The sequence below is a fragment of the Ceratosolen solmsi genome, unplaced genomic scaffold (genome assembly GCF_000503995.2).
Source record: "Ceratosolen solmsi marchali unplaced genomic scaffold, CerSol_1.0 scaffold1, whole genome shotgun sequence".
NCBI lineage: Eukaryota > Metazoa > Arthropoda > Insecta > Hymenoptera > Agaonidae > Ceratosolen > Ceratosolen solmsi.
Window position 1 is genome coordinate 4498803 of NW_011948415.1, and position 12929 is coordinate 4511731.

General features: G+C 46.1%; 1 protein-coding gene across 1 annotated transcript in view; it reads left to right on the forward strand.

Annotated features, from left to right (window-relative positions):
• LOC105359013 (rho guanine nucleotide exchange factor 10) overlaps nucleotides 1-12929 on the forward strand; it is a 135421-nt gene that overhangs the window by 114782 nt on the left and 7710 nt on the right. Inside the window, exons 4-6 of the mRNA XM_011495488.1 lie at nucleotides 10043-10101; nucleotides 10285-10439; nucleotides 12411-12741. Coding sequence (XP_011493790.1) covers nucleotides 10043-10101; nucleotides 10285-10439; nucleotides 12411-12741 — 545 coding nt within the window. The remainder of the gene's footprint in view (nucleotides 1-10042; nucleotides 10102-10284; nucleotides 10440-12410; nucleotides 12742-12929) is intronic.

Consider the following 12929-nt stretch of genomic DNA (forward strand, 5'->3'; position numbering starts at 1 on the left):
AGAGAGAGAGAGAGAGAGAGAGAGAGAGAGAGAGAAGTGAGATAGAGTGAGCCAGTCGGCGATTCGAAGGAAAGCGCGCAAGAGCCGCGAGACAAAAAGTCCAAGACGGTAAGCCGCGCTGCAGTCGCTGTCCGGGCACGCGTACGAATGCCATCCACGTCGGCTTCGTCATCCAGCGCACCGGCACTACGTGCCCCGAAGCCCAATGGAACGCCTGCTCGCTCTCTTCCTCCACACGTGCCCATTGTGCGCGGGCAATAGACTGACGCGGTGAAGATTAGTGTGCGTGCGTGCGGAGGACCGAAGGTAGCGCATCCGACGGTAGGGCGGATTGATGTGGGGCGAAAGGGGGAAGCGATGGCGTGCGACGGGTGGGGGGGGGGGCGGAGCGCGGAGGGAGGAGAATACCGCTTAACGGTCTGACTCCGTACTTCCCCTTTCCCTCGTCGCGCGCTCAGCCTTTTCTCGTCGATTGGTCGTATCGTGTCTCGGGCGAGAGATTAGTCGTCCTTGTCTCGAGCCGCGCTTAATTATTTATTTCTTGGCATCGTTCCCGATTTTTAGGCCCGTCTCCAATTCCACACGGGCATCGCGATACCCCCGCTTTTCCCATCATGGATTTGTGCTTTTAGCGTCGCTGTGTCTACTAAATTGACTGCGAGTGTGCAGTCGCCTCGTTGTACCGAGGAATCTCTATTTCCAGGCTGCTTAGGCAAGTGTTTAGTTGTGTTTGTCATGTGACGCAATGGTCGTACGGAATTTCCTCGTAAGCGTGTGTCGTTGTTTTTGACATTGGAGCAGGCTGATACGCAGATCGCCGATGTGCAGTTATCCGCCAGCTCCGGCTTAATTACCTTGGCAGTGTAGCTCCTCGTAATACGGTGTAAATTGCGCAAGAGGAGGTTCGATAACGAAGCGGCTCGTCTTGGTTAATCGAGAGGAGATATGGAAGAGGCGCTTTGCCCAATCGAGGATGATTGTGTCGTCGATGGGTTTGCCATTGGACGAGGCGGATAATTATTAACGATCCCGACGTATATGGTAAGCGCTACTCGATTATCTCGACTCGATTATCTCGCGCCGAAGTGCCATTGCGAGTCATTTAATCCAACATCGACTTCGACTTGACCCAAGAAAATTAAGGAGCAGAATTTCCATGTCCTTAATAATCCTGCTGCCTGCTATTTACTTTCTTCTTTATTGGATATTAGCCGTGAGAAAGCTCATCTCAACAATTACGACGACTACTAAATTGACGACTGTCGTAATAATTACAGCTTAAGACTTTGACGAAGAAATGAACGTTTCAACGCGTGCGCCATCATATGTTTATTTGCCATCATGTCACATAATGCCTCGTGTATCCGTAGCTTTTTCACATTCGCTCGTAGACTCGAAATCTCATGGTCAATCGTTCGCAATTTCCCTGAATTTCCTGTATTTATTCCAGTATTCGAATAATTTATCCGTCCGAATTCTTGGATTTGTTCGTTTATTAAAATTCGTTGCCTTGAACAATTACTCAAAGTTGTTTTTATCGTTAATGACATCTTATCTCTCAAAGTCGCTAGCCTTCCAATATCCTATATATTGCTGCTTAATCTATTTAATAGATAAAACAAAAGTCTAGATTTTAAAGGTTCTCCGCTACTTAATCGACATAAAACATATGAAAAACACGAAGGAGAAATTTTTCCAGTGTCCAATTCTGAGCTAAAGAGCTGCCTATTGACCATTAGATCTTACATAGAACCTGTTCTTTCACTGTCATAGTCCTCGTCGTCTACCTCACCCAATCGCCTAACCATTCCATCCAAACTCACTACCACCACCAGCTCAACATGACTTCGCTATGGTTCTTTAGTAGAGAAAAAAAAATCTTGCCAAAAGTTGCGTTACTTTGAGATAACAAGGGACATTGCCTACGACAAATAATCGACATTTGCTTAAAATTGTATTTTATTGGATGAAAGATGGAAGATAGCCGGACATAATTGACGAGAGGTAACGGTGTGCTGCTAACTGTTAACCAAATCAATCGAATTAGAGAGCAAGCCCGGAAAGTCCGATAGAAAAATTTTTGGATTACTCGCTAAGGGAGATCTTCAATCCGCGATTCTTCAGTCTCGATTACGCACTTTTTACGCAATTGTACAACTCGTAAATTTTTATGAGATCGTGTCGTCACTTTTCCGCGTTTTTCAATTCCTCGAGCAGTAATGTCGTTTACGTGCTTCGAAGGAAAGAATTTATCGGCGCCACGAGGAGCTCACCGTGCCGAAGCTCTTAATTACGCAACGCATATTAATGGGCCGTGTAACTTTAATATCTAGCACGTTGAGCATAAATTTTCAATGCAACGACTCGATGACATAATACGTACAGTCAAATTTTGCCGAGCGAACGCGCATGCGATTATATTAGTTTTTCAATTGAAATTAATTTGCTCGTTTGCGCGCGACACCGCTCCTCTCACGCGCGTTACAACCTTTCATTAACGGCCAACTTCGTACTAACGAAATTAACAATTATCCCAAAATCGGTTATCTCGCAACTATCGCCTACATTAGTAAACATTCAACGATGTATTTAACGCCATAATACCGAGCACCTCCTTATTAGCATTTGCTGATTAAAATATCTTATATAAATACGTCAAATAGCCACGGGACAGACAGACTTCGCAGCATGAATTTGTAATTGAAGTTGAAGCCTTAATAATACAAAGCATTATTATCATTCGGATATTTTTCTGTAAATAAATAACGAGTCCCGTGTAAAGTGCAGCGGAGCATTGCGAGCGAATTATTTTATGCGAGCTATTTTAAAATGCACCAGCACCGAGCGCAGCGCATTTTCCCAGCGGCAATCGCAGCGTTACGAAAAGGATCGAGGCACGAACGAACGAACGAACCAACGAACGAACGAATCGAGATGATGGAAACGCGCGAGTAAGCGCCACGGCTAAGATCTTTACGAAATAGAGCCGCGCGGCCCGATATTGTTAATAAATAAAAATAAAGGAGAGAAAAAAATGAGAGAAAGGCGAGAATACGGAATGGAAGATGACATTGGAACACCGGGGAAAGCGGTCGGTGATTGAAAAATGAGAGAGTCATTGTCGCGGGGGAGCTGTGTGAGAAGAGTAGTGAGGAGAGGGGGGAAGGGAGAGAAACCGCGGACTCGAATTCACAGGTCCTCCGAATTTTCGCAAAATTACCTCCAACAGCCAAACGCTTCCCGCTCTCCCTCTATTCCTATTTCCCTCATTCTCGCGAAGCCACACAGTTTAATTTTCGCTCGTTGCAAGAGCCGCGTGACCTTGGGGCCAGGGAGAAAAGTAGCGGCAGCCACGTTCGTCCGCGAAAGAAAGGGAAAGCGGCGAAGTGTCGCTATTACGATCGGCGACCGGAAGATCGATGCGACGCGCTCGCGCCCGTAAAGTCAACAACCCCGCGTAAGGTACGGAGGGATCGCCGCTGGGGCTGAGGTGCCATATTCCTCCCTTCGTTCACTTGAACTGTAATAGTCTGTACTACGACACTGCGACGCGTACTATGGAGATTTGAGGAGGGCCGGCCAGGTGAGGGACCGGCGGGTAAGGGGAAGCAGCCATCATAGTCGATGGAGAAAGAGTATAGAGACATTATTAGCGCCGTAAATGATCTGTTAATTACTAATTCGAACTCGTATGGATTAAAAGGAGATGTCGGGCTGGCAAAAGCAACTGCTATGGCAATTTTATCAAATCATATATCTTGATACCTGTTTTGTCCATGTTATCTCCATTCGAGCATCCGGCGGGTGACAAAATTTTCGTACATCCAATTTTTGTCTGGCCAACTTGGTTGTCTGGCGACTCATTTAGGAAACACACGGCTGGGATTCATGGCGAAGGTAGCGGATTTAAGGATTCTTGGGCTGCTGTGGTGAGGGGGTTCTCGCGCGCGTAAGCGTGGCCAAAGGAGAAATGGCTTGAGAAGGTTTATATTGCAAGTCCCCACTGTAAGCAAAATAAATATTGACGCAATGCCATATAAGTACGTGGGGGGGGGGGGGTCTCGACGTAGGTGAAATGCGAAGTGATTCGGCCTTTTTATTATTTTTTTTTTTTTTCAAATTATTCAGTCTCCGTGAAAATGTTCTGGTTTACCTAAGCGGAGTAAAACGTGCGTATGCTCGACGAATGCTCGAAAAATTCGAGACTTTGAGAAAATTTATGCCGAATATAAAGTTTCGGTAGATCAGTAATAAATTAACGACACGTTTGCTTCGATTAAATTCGCGAAGAACGAAGGAGAGCTAAACTTTTGATAAACGTACGTGGGACACATTTTTTGTTCACAAAAGAACTTATGTCCTATTCAAAACTTTTCGCAATAACGAGTAAAGGCACAATTTCGGCATATTTAATAGAATTGCCGGTATAAATGGGCGCGCGAAACACTGTTCGATATAGACACGGTAGTTTTCATTTTAATTAAGGCATATAATGAGCATTAGGTTTTTATCGGCTTAACGACGCGAGTCCCGGCTTAAGTTGCGTAATATTTGATACCAAACACTCGTAGAATTACGTTGCGAGTCACTAAAAACAAAGAAATGCATGCTTCAAAGGCTTAAAAGGTGTCACGCCGCTCTAGACACGACTGTATACTTTATTCGTTTCGCAAGTCTAATGTATATTTATGACCAAAGGAAAACGATAAATATTTAAAAGTCTCGGGTTCATCCGCTCCTCTTAGCAGATTATTCGGCAGTTTTTTTTTTTATGTGAAAATGCACGTTTGTCGGCACTTGTCTCCTCCATCCACCTCCATCCCCTCATTCTCCCTCTTTTGCATTATTCTTGTCTTCTTATTCATTTCGTTTTTTTGTTTTTCGCTTATAATAATTGCAATTGCGCTCGCATTATATACTTTATACCCTTGAACTTAATTAAGTCAATTACTAATTGGCTCGGAAGGAATGTGCGCGAAGCTATCGTGCGCTCACTTTGAAAGCGTCGGCCTCGTCAAATCTATAATAAACGCATTAGTATTAAATTTACCATAGCTCGTTAAAGGCGCAAAACTATGTTGGAAATCGGCGGAGTAAGGGGATCGTGGAGCAGCGCGCCAGTGTCCACCAATTATATTACACCGACAATCACATTGACAGTAAAATCTTTCCAAACAGTCGTTAAAACGTCAATGTCAATGATTCGTTGGGACCACCTCCGGGCTCCTGGACGTGCGCTACCCATGCGTTTCGAAAAAGCAGTGGATGACCGATCGACCGAGTCCCGATCGACTCGTCTTTCGGCTCGTCCGCTGGTCAAGCGAGCGCATCGGCCATTAGAGCCACTCGCGCACGGCGTGTCATTATTAAATCGCTCTTCTTCCGGTTGTGTCCGGTTATGTCAGTAAACGCACGGAGTGGCCGACTCGACGCGCCCAGATAAGGTAATAATCGTAGGGTGCGAACCTACTCCATGAATTTTATGCCTATTATTCCACGCCCTCTCTCTCTCTCTCTCTCTTTCTCTCTATCTATCTATCTATCTATCTATCTATCTATCTATCTATCTATCTATCTATCTATCTATCTATCTATCTATCTATCTATCTATCTATCTATCTATCTATCTATCTATCTATCTATCTATCTATCTATCTATCTATCTATCTATCTATCTATCTATCTATCTATCTATCTATCTATCTATCTATCTATCTATCTATCTATCTATCTATCTATCTATCTATCTATCTATCTATCTATCTATCTATCTATCTATCTATCTATCTATCTATCTATCTATCTATCTATCTATCTATCTACCTATCTATCCATCTATCCATCTATCCATCTATCCGTCTATCCATCTATCCATCTATCCATCTATCCGTCTATCCATCTATCCATCTATCCATCTATCCATCTATCCATCTATCCATCTATCCATCTATCCATCTATCCATCTATCCATCTATCCATCTATCCATCTATCCATCTATCCATCTATCCATCTATCCATCTATCCATCTATCCATCTATCCATCTATCCATCTATCCATCTATCCATCTATCCATCTATCCATCTATCCATCTATCCATCTATCCATCTATCCATCTATCCATCTATCCATCTATCCATCTATCCATCTATCCATCTATCCATCTATCCATCTATCCATCTATCCATCTATCCATCTATCCATCTATCCATCTATCCATCTATCCATCTATCCATCTATCCATCTATCCATCTATCCATCTATCCATCTATCCATCTATCCATCTATCCATCTATCCATCTATCCATCTATCCATCTATCCATCTATCCATCTATCCATCTATCCATCTATCCATCTATCCATCTATCCATCTATCCATCTATCCATCTATCCATCTATCCATCTATCCATCTATCCATCTATCCATCTATCCATCTATCCATCTATCCATCTATCCATCTATCCATCTATCCATCTATCCATCTATCCATCTATCCATCTATCCATCTATCCATCTATCCATCTATCCATCTATCCATCTATCCATCTATCCATCTATCCATCTATCCATCTATCCATCTATCCATCTATCCATCTATCCATCTATCCATCTATCCATCTATCTATCTACCTCTATCTGTCTGTCTAACTGTCTATCTTTGTCAGCGTGTGTCGGTGGTAGTGCCGATACCCTCCTGGATATTCGATCAAGACGATATTCTCGCGCTCGGCCAACGATGCCGGGGTTGGTTGCCCGAACGGTCGATCGCACACCGACTTGTTTATACCGCTGAGCTGAATTATCGGGCTCGTGATTCGTGTCGGTGGAAACGTGACTATCGCAGGTAGTCGATACGTTGGGCAAACATTGCGCTACGCATATCCGCAGCGAATTCGCGAATAAAGCAGCCGCCAAGCCCAAGAAGCGTAATTATTTACAGTCGTGTGATACCATATGGTTTACGACCTATTTTCACTTGAACTTCTTTCCGTGAGACGTAGACACGCGGCTAAGCTGCGTTACGACTTCGGCGCCGGCGGCCCCTTAACAATAAATTATTAAAATCAGCGGCAGCACATGAGTTAGGCGCTTCAATTATTATCGAATCAGCAATTGAAGGCGTATCGAGCCTCCCGGGCCTGTGGCTTCGCGCCATCTCGCAATCGGTGAACGTTTGCAAGTTGCTCGCCTCCGGGGAGGCAGCGGGGCAGGTGGTCCAGTGGGCATGTTACGTCACGGAGAGGAAAGAGGTAATGACTCATGGGAGCCGATGAGACGAGGCGATGGGGCTTGCCGGAGGCATCCTCGCTATCTCATCCGGCGAGGCGAGAAGCTAGCGGCGCGTGCCTCCGAGCGGAAGGATGGTGAGTCACGGCAGTGGCCGCGCGATTCCGTGCCGGAGGAGGTAGGGAGGGCGGGTCACGAGGGGACGACGACTACGATGACGACGACGACGACGACGACGACGACGACGACGACAACGACGACGACGACGACGATGACGACGATGACGACGATGACGACGATGACGACGATGATGACGATAACGACGATGACAATGACAACGACAAAGACGACGACAATAACGACAATGACAACGACAACGACAATAACAATAACGACAACGACAACGACAACGACAACGACAACGACAACGACAACGACAACGACAACGACAACGACAACGACGACGACAATATCCTGATCCTGACAGGGATTCGCGCAAAGTCGGCCAAAGTCGTGATGCGCGCACGAGGGTATCCGTGGCCGGCGATCACGCGCGAGTTCGGACCGCTTTGTCACGATAAACGGAAGCGGCTTTATAAATAGATACTTCCGTCACTGGTGGTACATACACGAACACAGGGTCGACTCTGGGCGCGCGTTGCGAATTCACGATGGAGAGATTTTGGTGGGGGATGCTGCTGTTGGCGCTGCCGCTGAGTGTCTTGTCGCGTCTTTCCGCTTTCTATTTGCGCAGTAGAGCTACGACGAATGAATAATGGTGACGAGTGATGGTAGTGGTGGTGGTGATGGTGGTGGTGGTCGTGGTCGCTTCATCAGATCCCGTAACGACCGAAATATTCGGTATTTGCTCGCGGGACCTTGTACTTTCGGAATGTTCTTCTAATTTGCGAGGAGCTTCCTTTCAATATCGACGTAGTTTTTGGCATCACCGTCATCGTTAGGCGATTTTTTCATTTATCCAAACTCACTCGACCTGTAGAATTCCGTTGGATCGATAAATTGTATTTTTCAGATGACGTTTGCAGACTCCTGATATTAAGTGACTATAGTAAGTTAATAACGGGGGAATATATCTCGCATTGTGACATTATGAGGAATCGTCGATTTGCATTTAAGCTGCCTAATAGTATTTTATCTTATCGCACAAAATGCTACGATAATGGGAATAAAATGGGCGAATGATAATGGCCAAGGTCAATTAGATATTGTCGTATAAAGTATAGAGTCCTGTCCAACTCAACTGTTATTTCCATGTGATGTTAGGCTACTATGGTCGAGACAATTGCTGCAACAATGGCACGCCTACGTTGCATAATCGAAGGAAGTTTTTTTTCATTAAAGTAAGTCGCTCGACAATCAAATAACATAATCTATTCTGGATATTATTTATCACGATATGATGCGATGCTTAACGTTGCAAAGGCTAAAACATTATCATGACAGAAAAATTTGCCTTTCAAACGTTTCTCGCCACTTGGAAAGCGCTCGCATGTGAATAAGAATGAAACAATTTCGTTTTTTCGTTTCTTTTCTTTTTTCCATTTACCACGCGAGCGCATTTTAATGAATCATTAATAAATTGATTACTCATAAAACATTTCTTTTGTGTGATAATGTGCTAAGCATAATAACCTATCTAAACTATAATTCTTTTGTCAAATGTACGCGCACATGTCACTCGATACCTTCTCGTGTAAGAGAACAAGAGAATACAGACAAAATACGCGCGCGTGGCGCAAATCTCTTTACTCGAAAGTAGGCTAGTCGAGACTGAAAGAGGAAATACGAGGATAAACACAATGATAATTAAAATCCTCAGTGTGGACATTTGCATCGGGTTTTAGTTTTATGGGGGAGACGAGGCCGTGCAGCTCGGTCTTATTATTAAAGGATGGGAGGAAGGACGATGGGGAGGAAAAAAACCGTCGATCGTCGATAGGAGGAGGTAGGCTGGATCTGCGATTTGCGCGCATTCGACGTACACGTACTAATGCCTGCGAGTGCGTGTGCGTGTGCGTGCGTGTTTGTGTGTGTGTGTGTGTGTGTGTGTGTGTGTGTGCGAGCGTGGTGGCGAGGGCCGGCATTGGAAGGGGTGGCAAGCGAAAAGGAATGCAAGCTGGCCGAAAGCTCGTGGCCGCTTTCGGAAAATTCTGTTCGTCAAACGCGTGGCTCACGCGACACTCCCTCCCCCCGGCGCCTCCCCCCTTCTTGCCACCGCCTCTACGAACGGGACGTGCATTGCGTGAAATTTCGACTGGCCAAGCATTCGAGGCTCGTCGCGCACTTTGACGGACATTGGAATAACGCGAAGCCGCAGCACGGCTACCAAGATATTTCAAATTTCCAAAATATTTAGGCTACACTGGGTACGGTATTTTCCTATAGTGGTCGTCCAGTCGACGGTTATCGAGAAGAGTCGCCGCATTGTCTGAGTTTTATTACTTAATTGTCAATCGTAAGCACGGTGGTCGATGACGATAATTTCTTTATTGCAACTAGGCTTCGCTACGAAACAAAAGCGCGCGGTTATCCCCGCCACTCAGTTATCCCCGAATAACTGGGAAGAGGAAACAGCGAAGAACGGCAAAGCTCGAGCTCGGTTAACCAGGTAATATGGCGCTTCGCGTCTCGCAGCCCTCCACGTGAGCAGTAACGAGAGCAGCATTTTGGCGTGCGTTTAATGAGAGACGCGAGTAAATGGAAAGATCGGAGTGGAATGAAGCCGGGGACTTTGCGCCACGACAATGCCAAGTCGATTGAGATTAATCGCGGTGGTTGCGCTTCTTGTTACAGATGAGCCCCGTTCGAGGTGCAGATCGTGGGACGACGTAGGGCCGACGAGGATGGAGACCGTCGGCCAGCACCAGCAGCAGCCACAACAGCACAGGCACGGCCACCACCACCATCATCACCATCATCATCATCAGCAGCAGCAGCAGCAGCAGCAGCAGCAGCAGCAGCAGCAGCAGCAGCAACAACAACAACAGCAACAGCAGCAACAGCAACAACAGCAGCAACAACAACAACAACAGCAGCAGCAGCAGCAGCAGCAGCAACAGCATAGCGCTCTCGAGACAACGAGGTCCAGTGCATCCGCCCAGTCGGCCAGGAGCGAGGACTCCTGGTGCTCGGCCTCGGACCATGATCTCTCCTCCGACGACGAGAGCGAGAAGAGCAATATCAGTATTAAGTGAGTTGGTATTTCGTTAATAGCCGACGTTGGCGCGTCAGCTCGATCAACGCTTGAGTCGCGGTGATGTCGGCATCTGGTTGGGGCGGGGTGCGGGGCGGACTAGCCAAGTGTCGAGCGGAGAGTGTCAGTGGCCGCGTATGCCCCACGGGGGGCCTTAATCGTCGCTAAAATTAAACTAGTTTCCTTTTACCGTTCGAATCTTATCGTAGGGAGTCGCTTTAATGCCTCGAGTCACTCGCTCCTCTCTCCTCGCCCCTCGTCCCTCGTCCCTCGTCCCCCGACATTATGCATTTTCATTCGGCTAGTTTGGGCAGTTAGCGTTTCAATGATTTGGAGGCTAAATTTCGCGTGGAGATAAGAAAATTTTCGACGGTTAGCTGGACTTCTCGACTTATTGGAGACTTTGGCACTTGGCAGCGGCAACAGTATACGGCGGGCAATTTATTTTGACGTCAGCTTCGAGAACGCCGCCGGTAAATTGTTTGTACGCGTATATGCAATTTGCTTATCTGTATTGATGAATAATGGCGCGTCATTAATGGAGGCGCATAAATTATGAAGGAATATACTTTCGACTTGGGTAGCTAGCTGTATTCCTCGGCGTTTTGCCCTCTTTAATTAATTATCATTTAATAATGTGAATGTTCAAGCAATTGCATTAACGAGCTTAACGATAAATCAATTTCTAATGCGCATTTCCTTTAAAATCGACTTTCCAAAAAGCAGTTACGAAAAGGCTACGACCATAAAGGAATATTTGCCTATATGGGCCAATTTCAATGGATCGAGCATCAGAGAATTTTAATAGAGTTTTGCTTTAAAGTAACACTCTCGAAGCCGTAGAATGTTCAATAAAGTCGTTTAATCAGCTTCGCGCAATAACACTTTTCCAAACCTTAGACGAAAAAACGCTCAAAATTATATCGCACTGCTTACCATTATTTACTACAACAACAACAACAACAACAACAACAACAACAACAACAAAAAAAACAAAAAAAAAAACAAAAAAAAAAGCAATCGAGGGCAAAAAATCAATAATGAATAATAATAATTTCAATAATAATCCATAATCATAATCATAATAATAATCATAATCATAATCATAATCATAATCATAATCATAATCATAATCGTAATCGTAATCGTAATCGTAATCGTAAGGGAGTGTAATGGTAGCGATAATAATGTAGTCGACTTTGATATTGCGATATTTATAATGTGGATATTTGATACGTTGGAATATTCACTGGCGTCGATTATTCCGAATCGCCTGATTTATTATGACATTTTAATAACGGAGTGGGCGTACGGAGAAAAAAAATGTTACAAAATTAGTAACTAAAGAGAACGAGTCAATTAGCCAGCAATTTCCTTCGTGGGGCGACTGGGCTGACGCGAGTTTAATGGGCCCGCGAGGTGGAAAAACATCTCGACACGCCAATTACTAATGCACAGTTGTCTAAAAACTTCCACGAGCATGCTCTTCCCATCTAATTAAGCGTCACATTCCCATGGAATTCAAAACGAGCGAGCTTTTATATAAAATGCCGGCGCCGATTTAAAGGTCGAGGAGACACGCGAGACGACACGTCGCGAGGCGCACAATTTTCGCCAATTTAAGCACATCGTCCCCGGCGCCCATGACAGCCAAACGTGACCTAGACTTAAGTTTAATTGATCGGGTGACGTTGGCGCCGTCGGAGGACGAAATAATGACTGCACGCGAGGCGGCATCGAGGCCAAAGGATAGGCCGCGCTGACGCGTTGCTCGCTAGTCCGCGAAACCCGAGCTCCTAATAAAGGCCCCACTCGACTGTTGTACCAGATGGGTCGGCAATGACGATGAGCATATAGTAGTGACAATGCTTAACAAAAAGCGCGTCGTCCTCGTCGTCGTCCTCCCCCCCCTCACCCTCACCCTCACCCTCACCCCTCATCATACTTATGAATCTTTTGTTGTACCAGAAGCAACTGCCAGCTGAGGAATACACTCCACAAGGCCCGGACGTTCTGCGATAAGTGGCGGGCCCAGAATATGAGGATCAGCGGCGGCGGTGGCGGTGGTGGCGGTGGCGGCGGAGGTGGTGGTGGCAGCAGCGGTACCGGTGCTGGAGGTGCTAGCCTGGGCGGCGCTGCCGTTACGGAGTCGCTGGACGCCACGGGCGGCCAGGGAAGACTCTCCAGGTGGTTCAGCATGCGCCGAGGATCGAGCCACCAGTACGACATCGACACCTCCGACTCCGTCTCCCTCACCAGCCCCATGAAGCTGCCACACCAGATGCCCCAGCTCTGCGAGGTCAGAATACCTTAATATACTCGATCTGGGCTCCCGGATCCACCTTTCTCCACATCCGGAGCGGCGCACTTTCCACCCAGTCGCGCTCATCATCACCCCTCTTCGTCCCGATCAATGGATATTCCAATTACGCTACTTCAGGGGATAAACGAGGCGAAATTAAGCTCGAGCTGCGGATGTCACTCAGC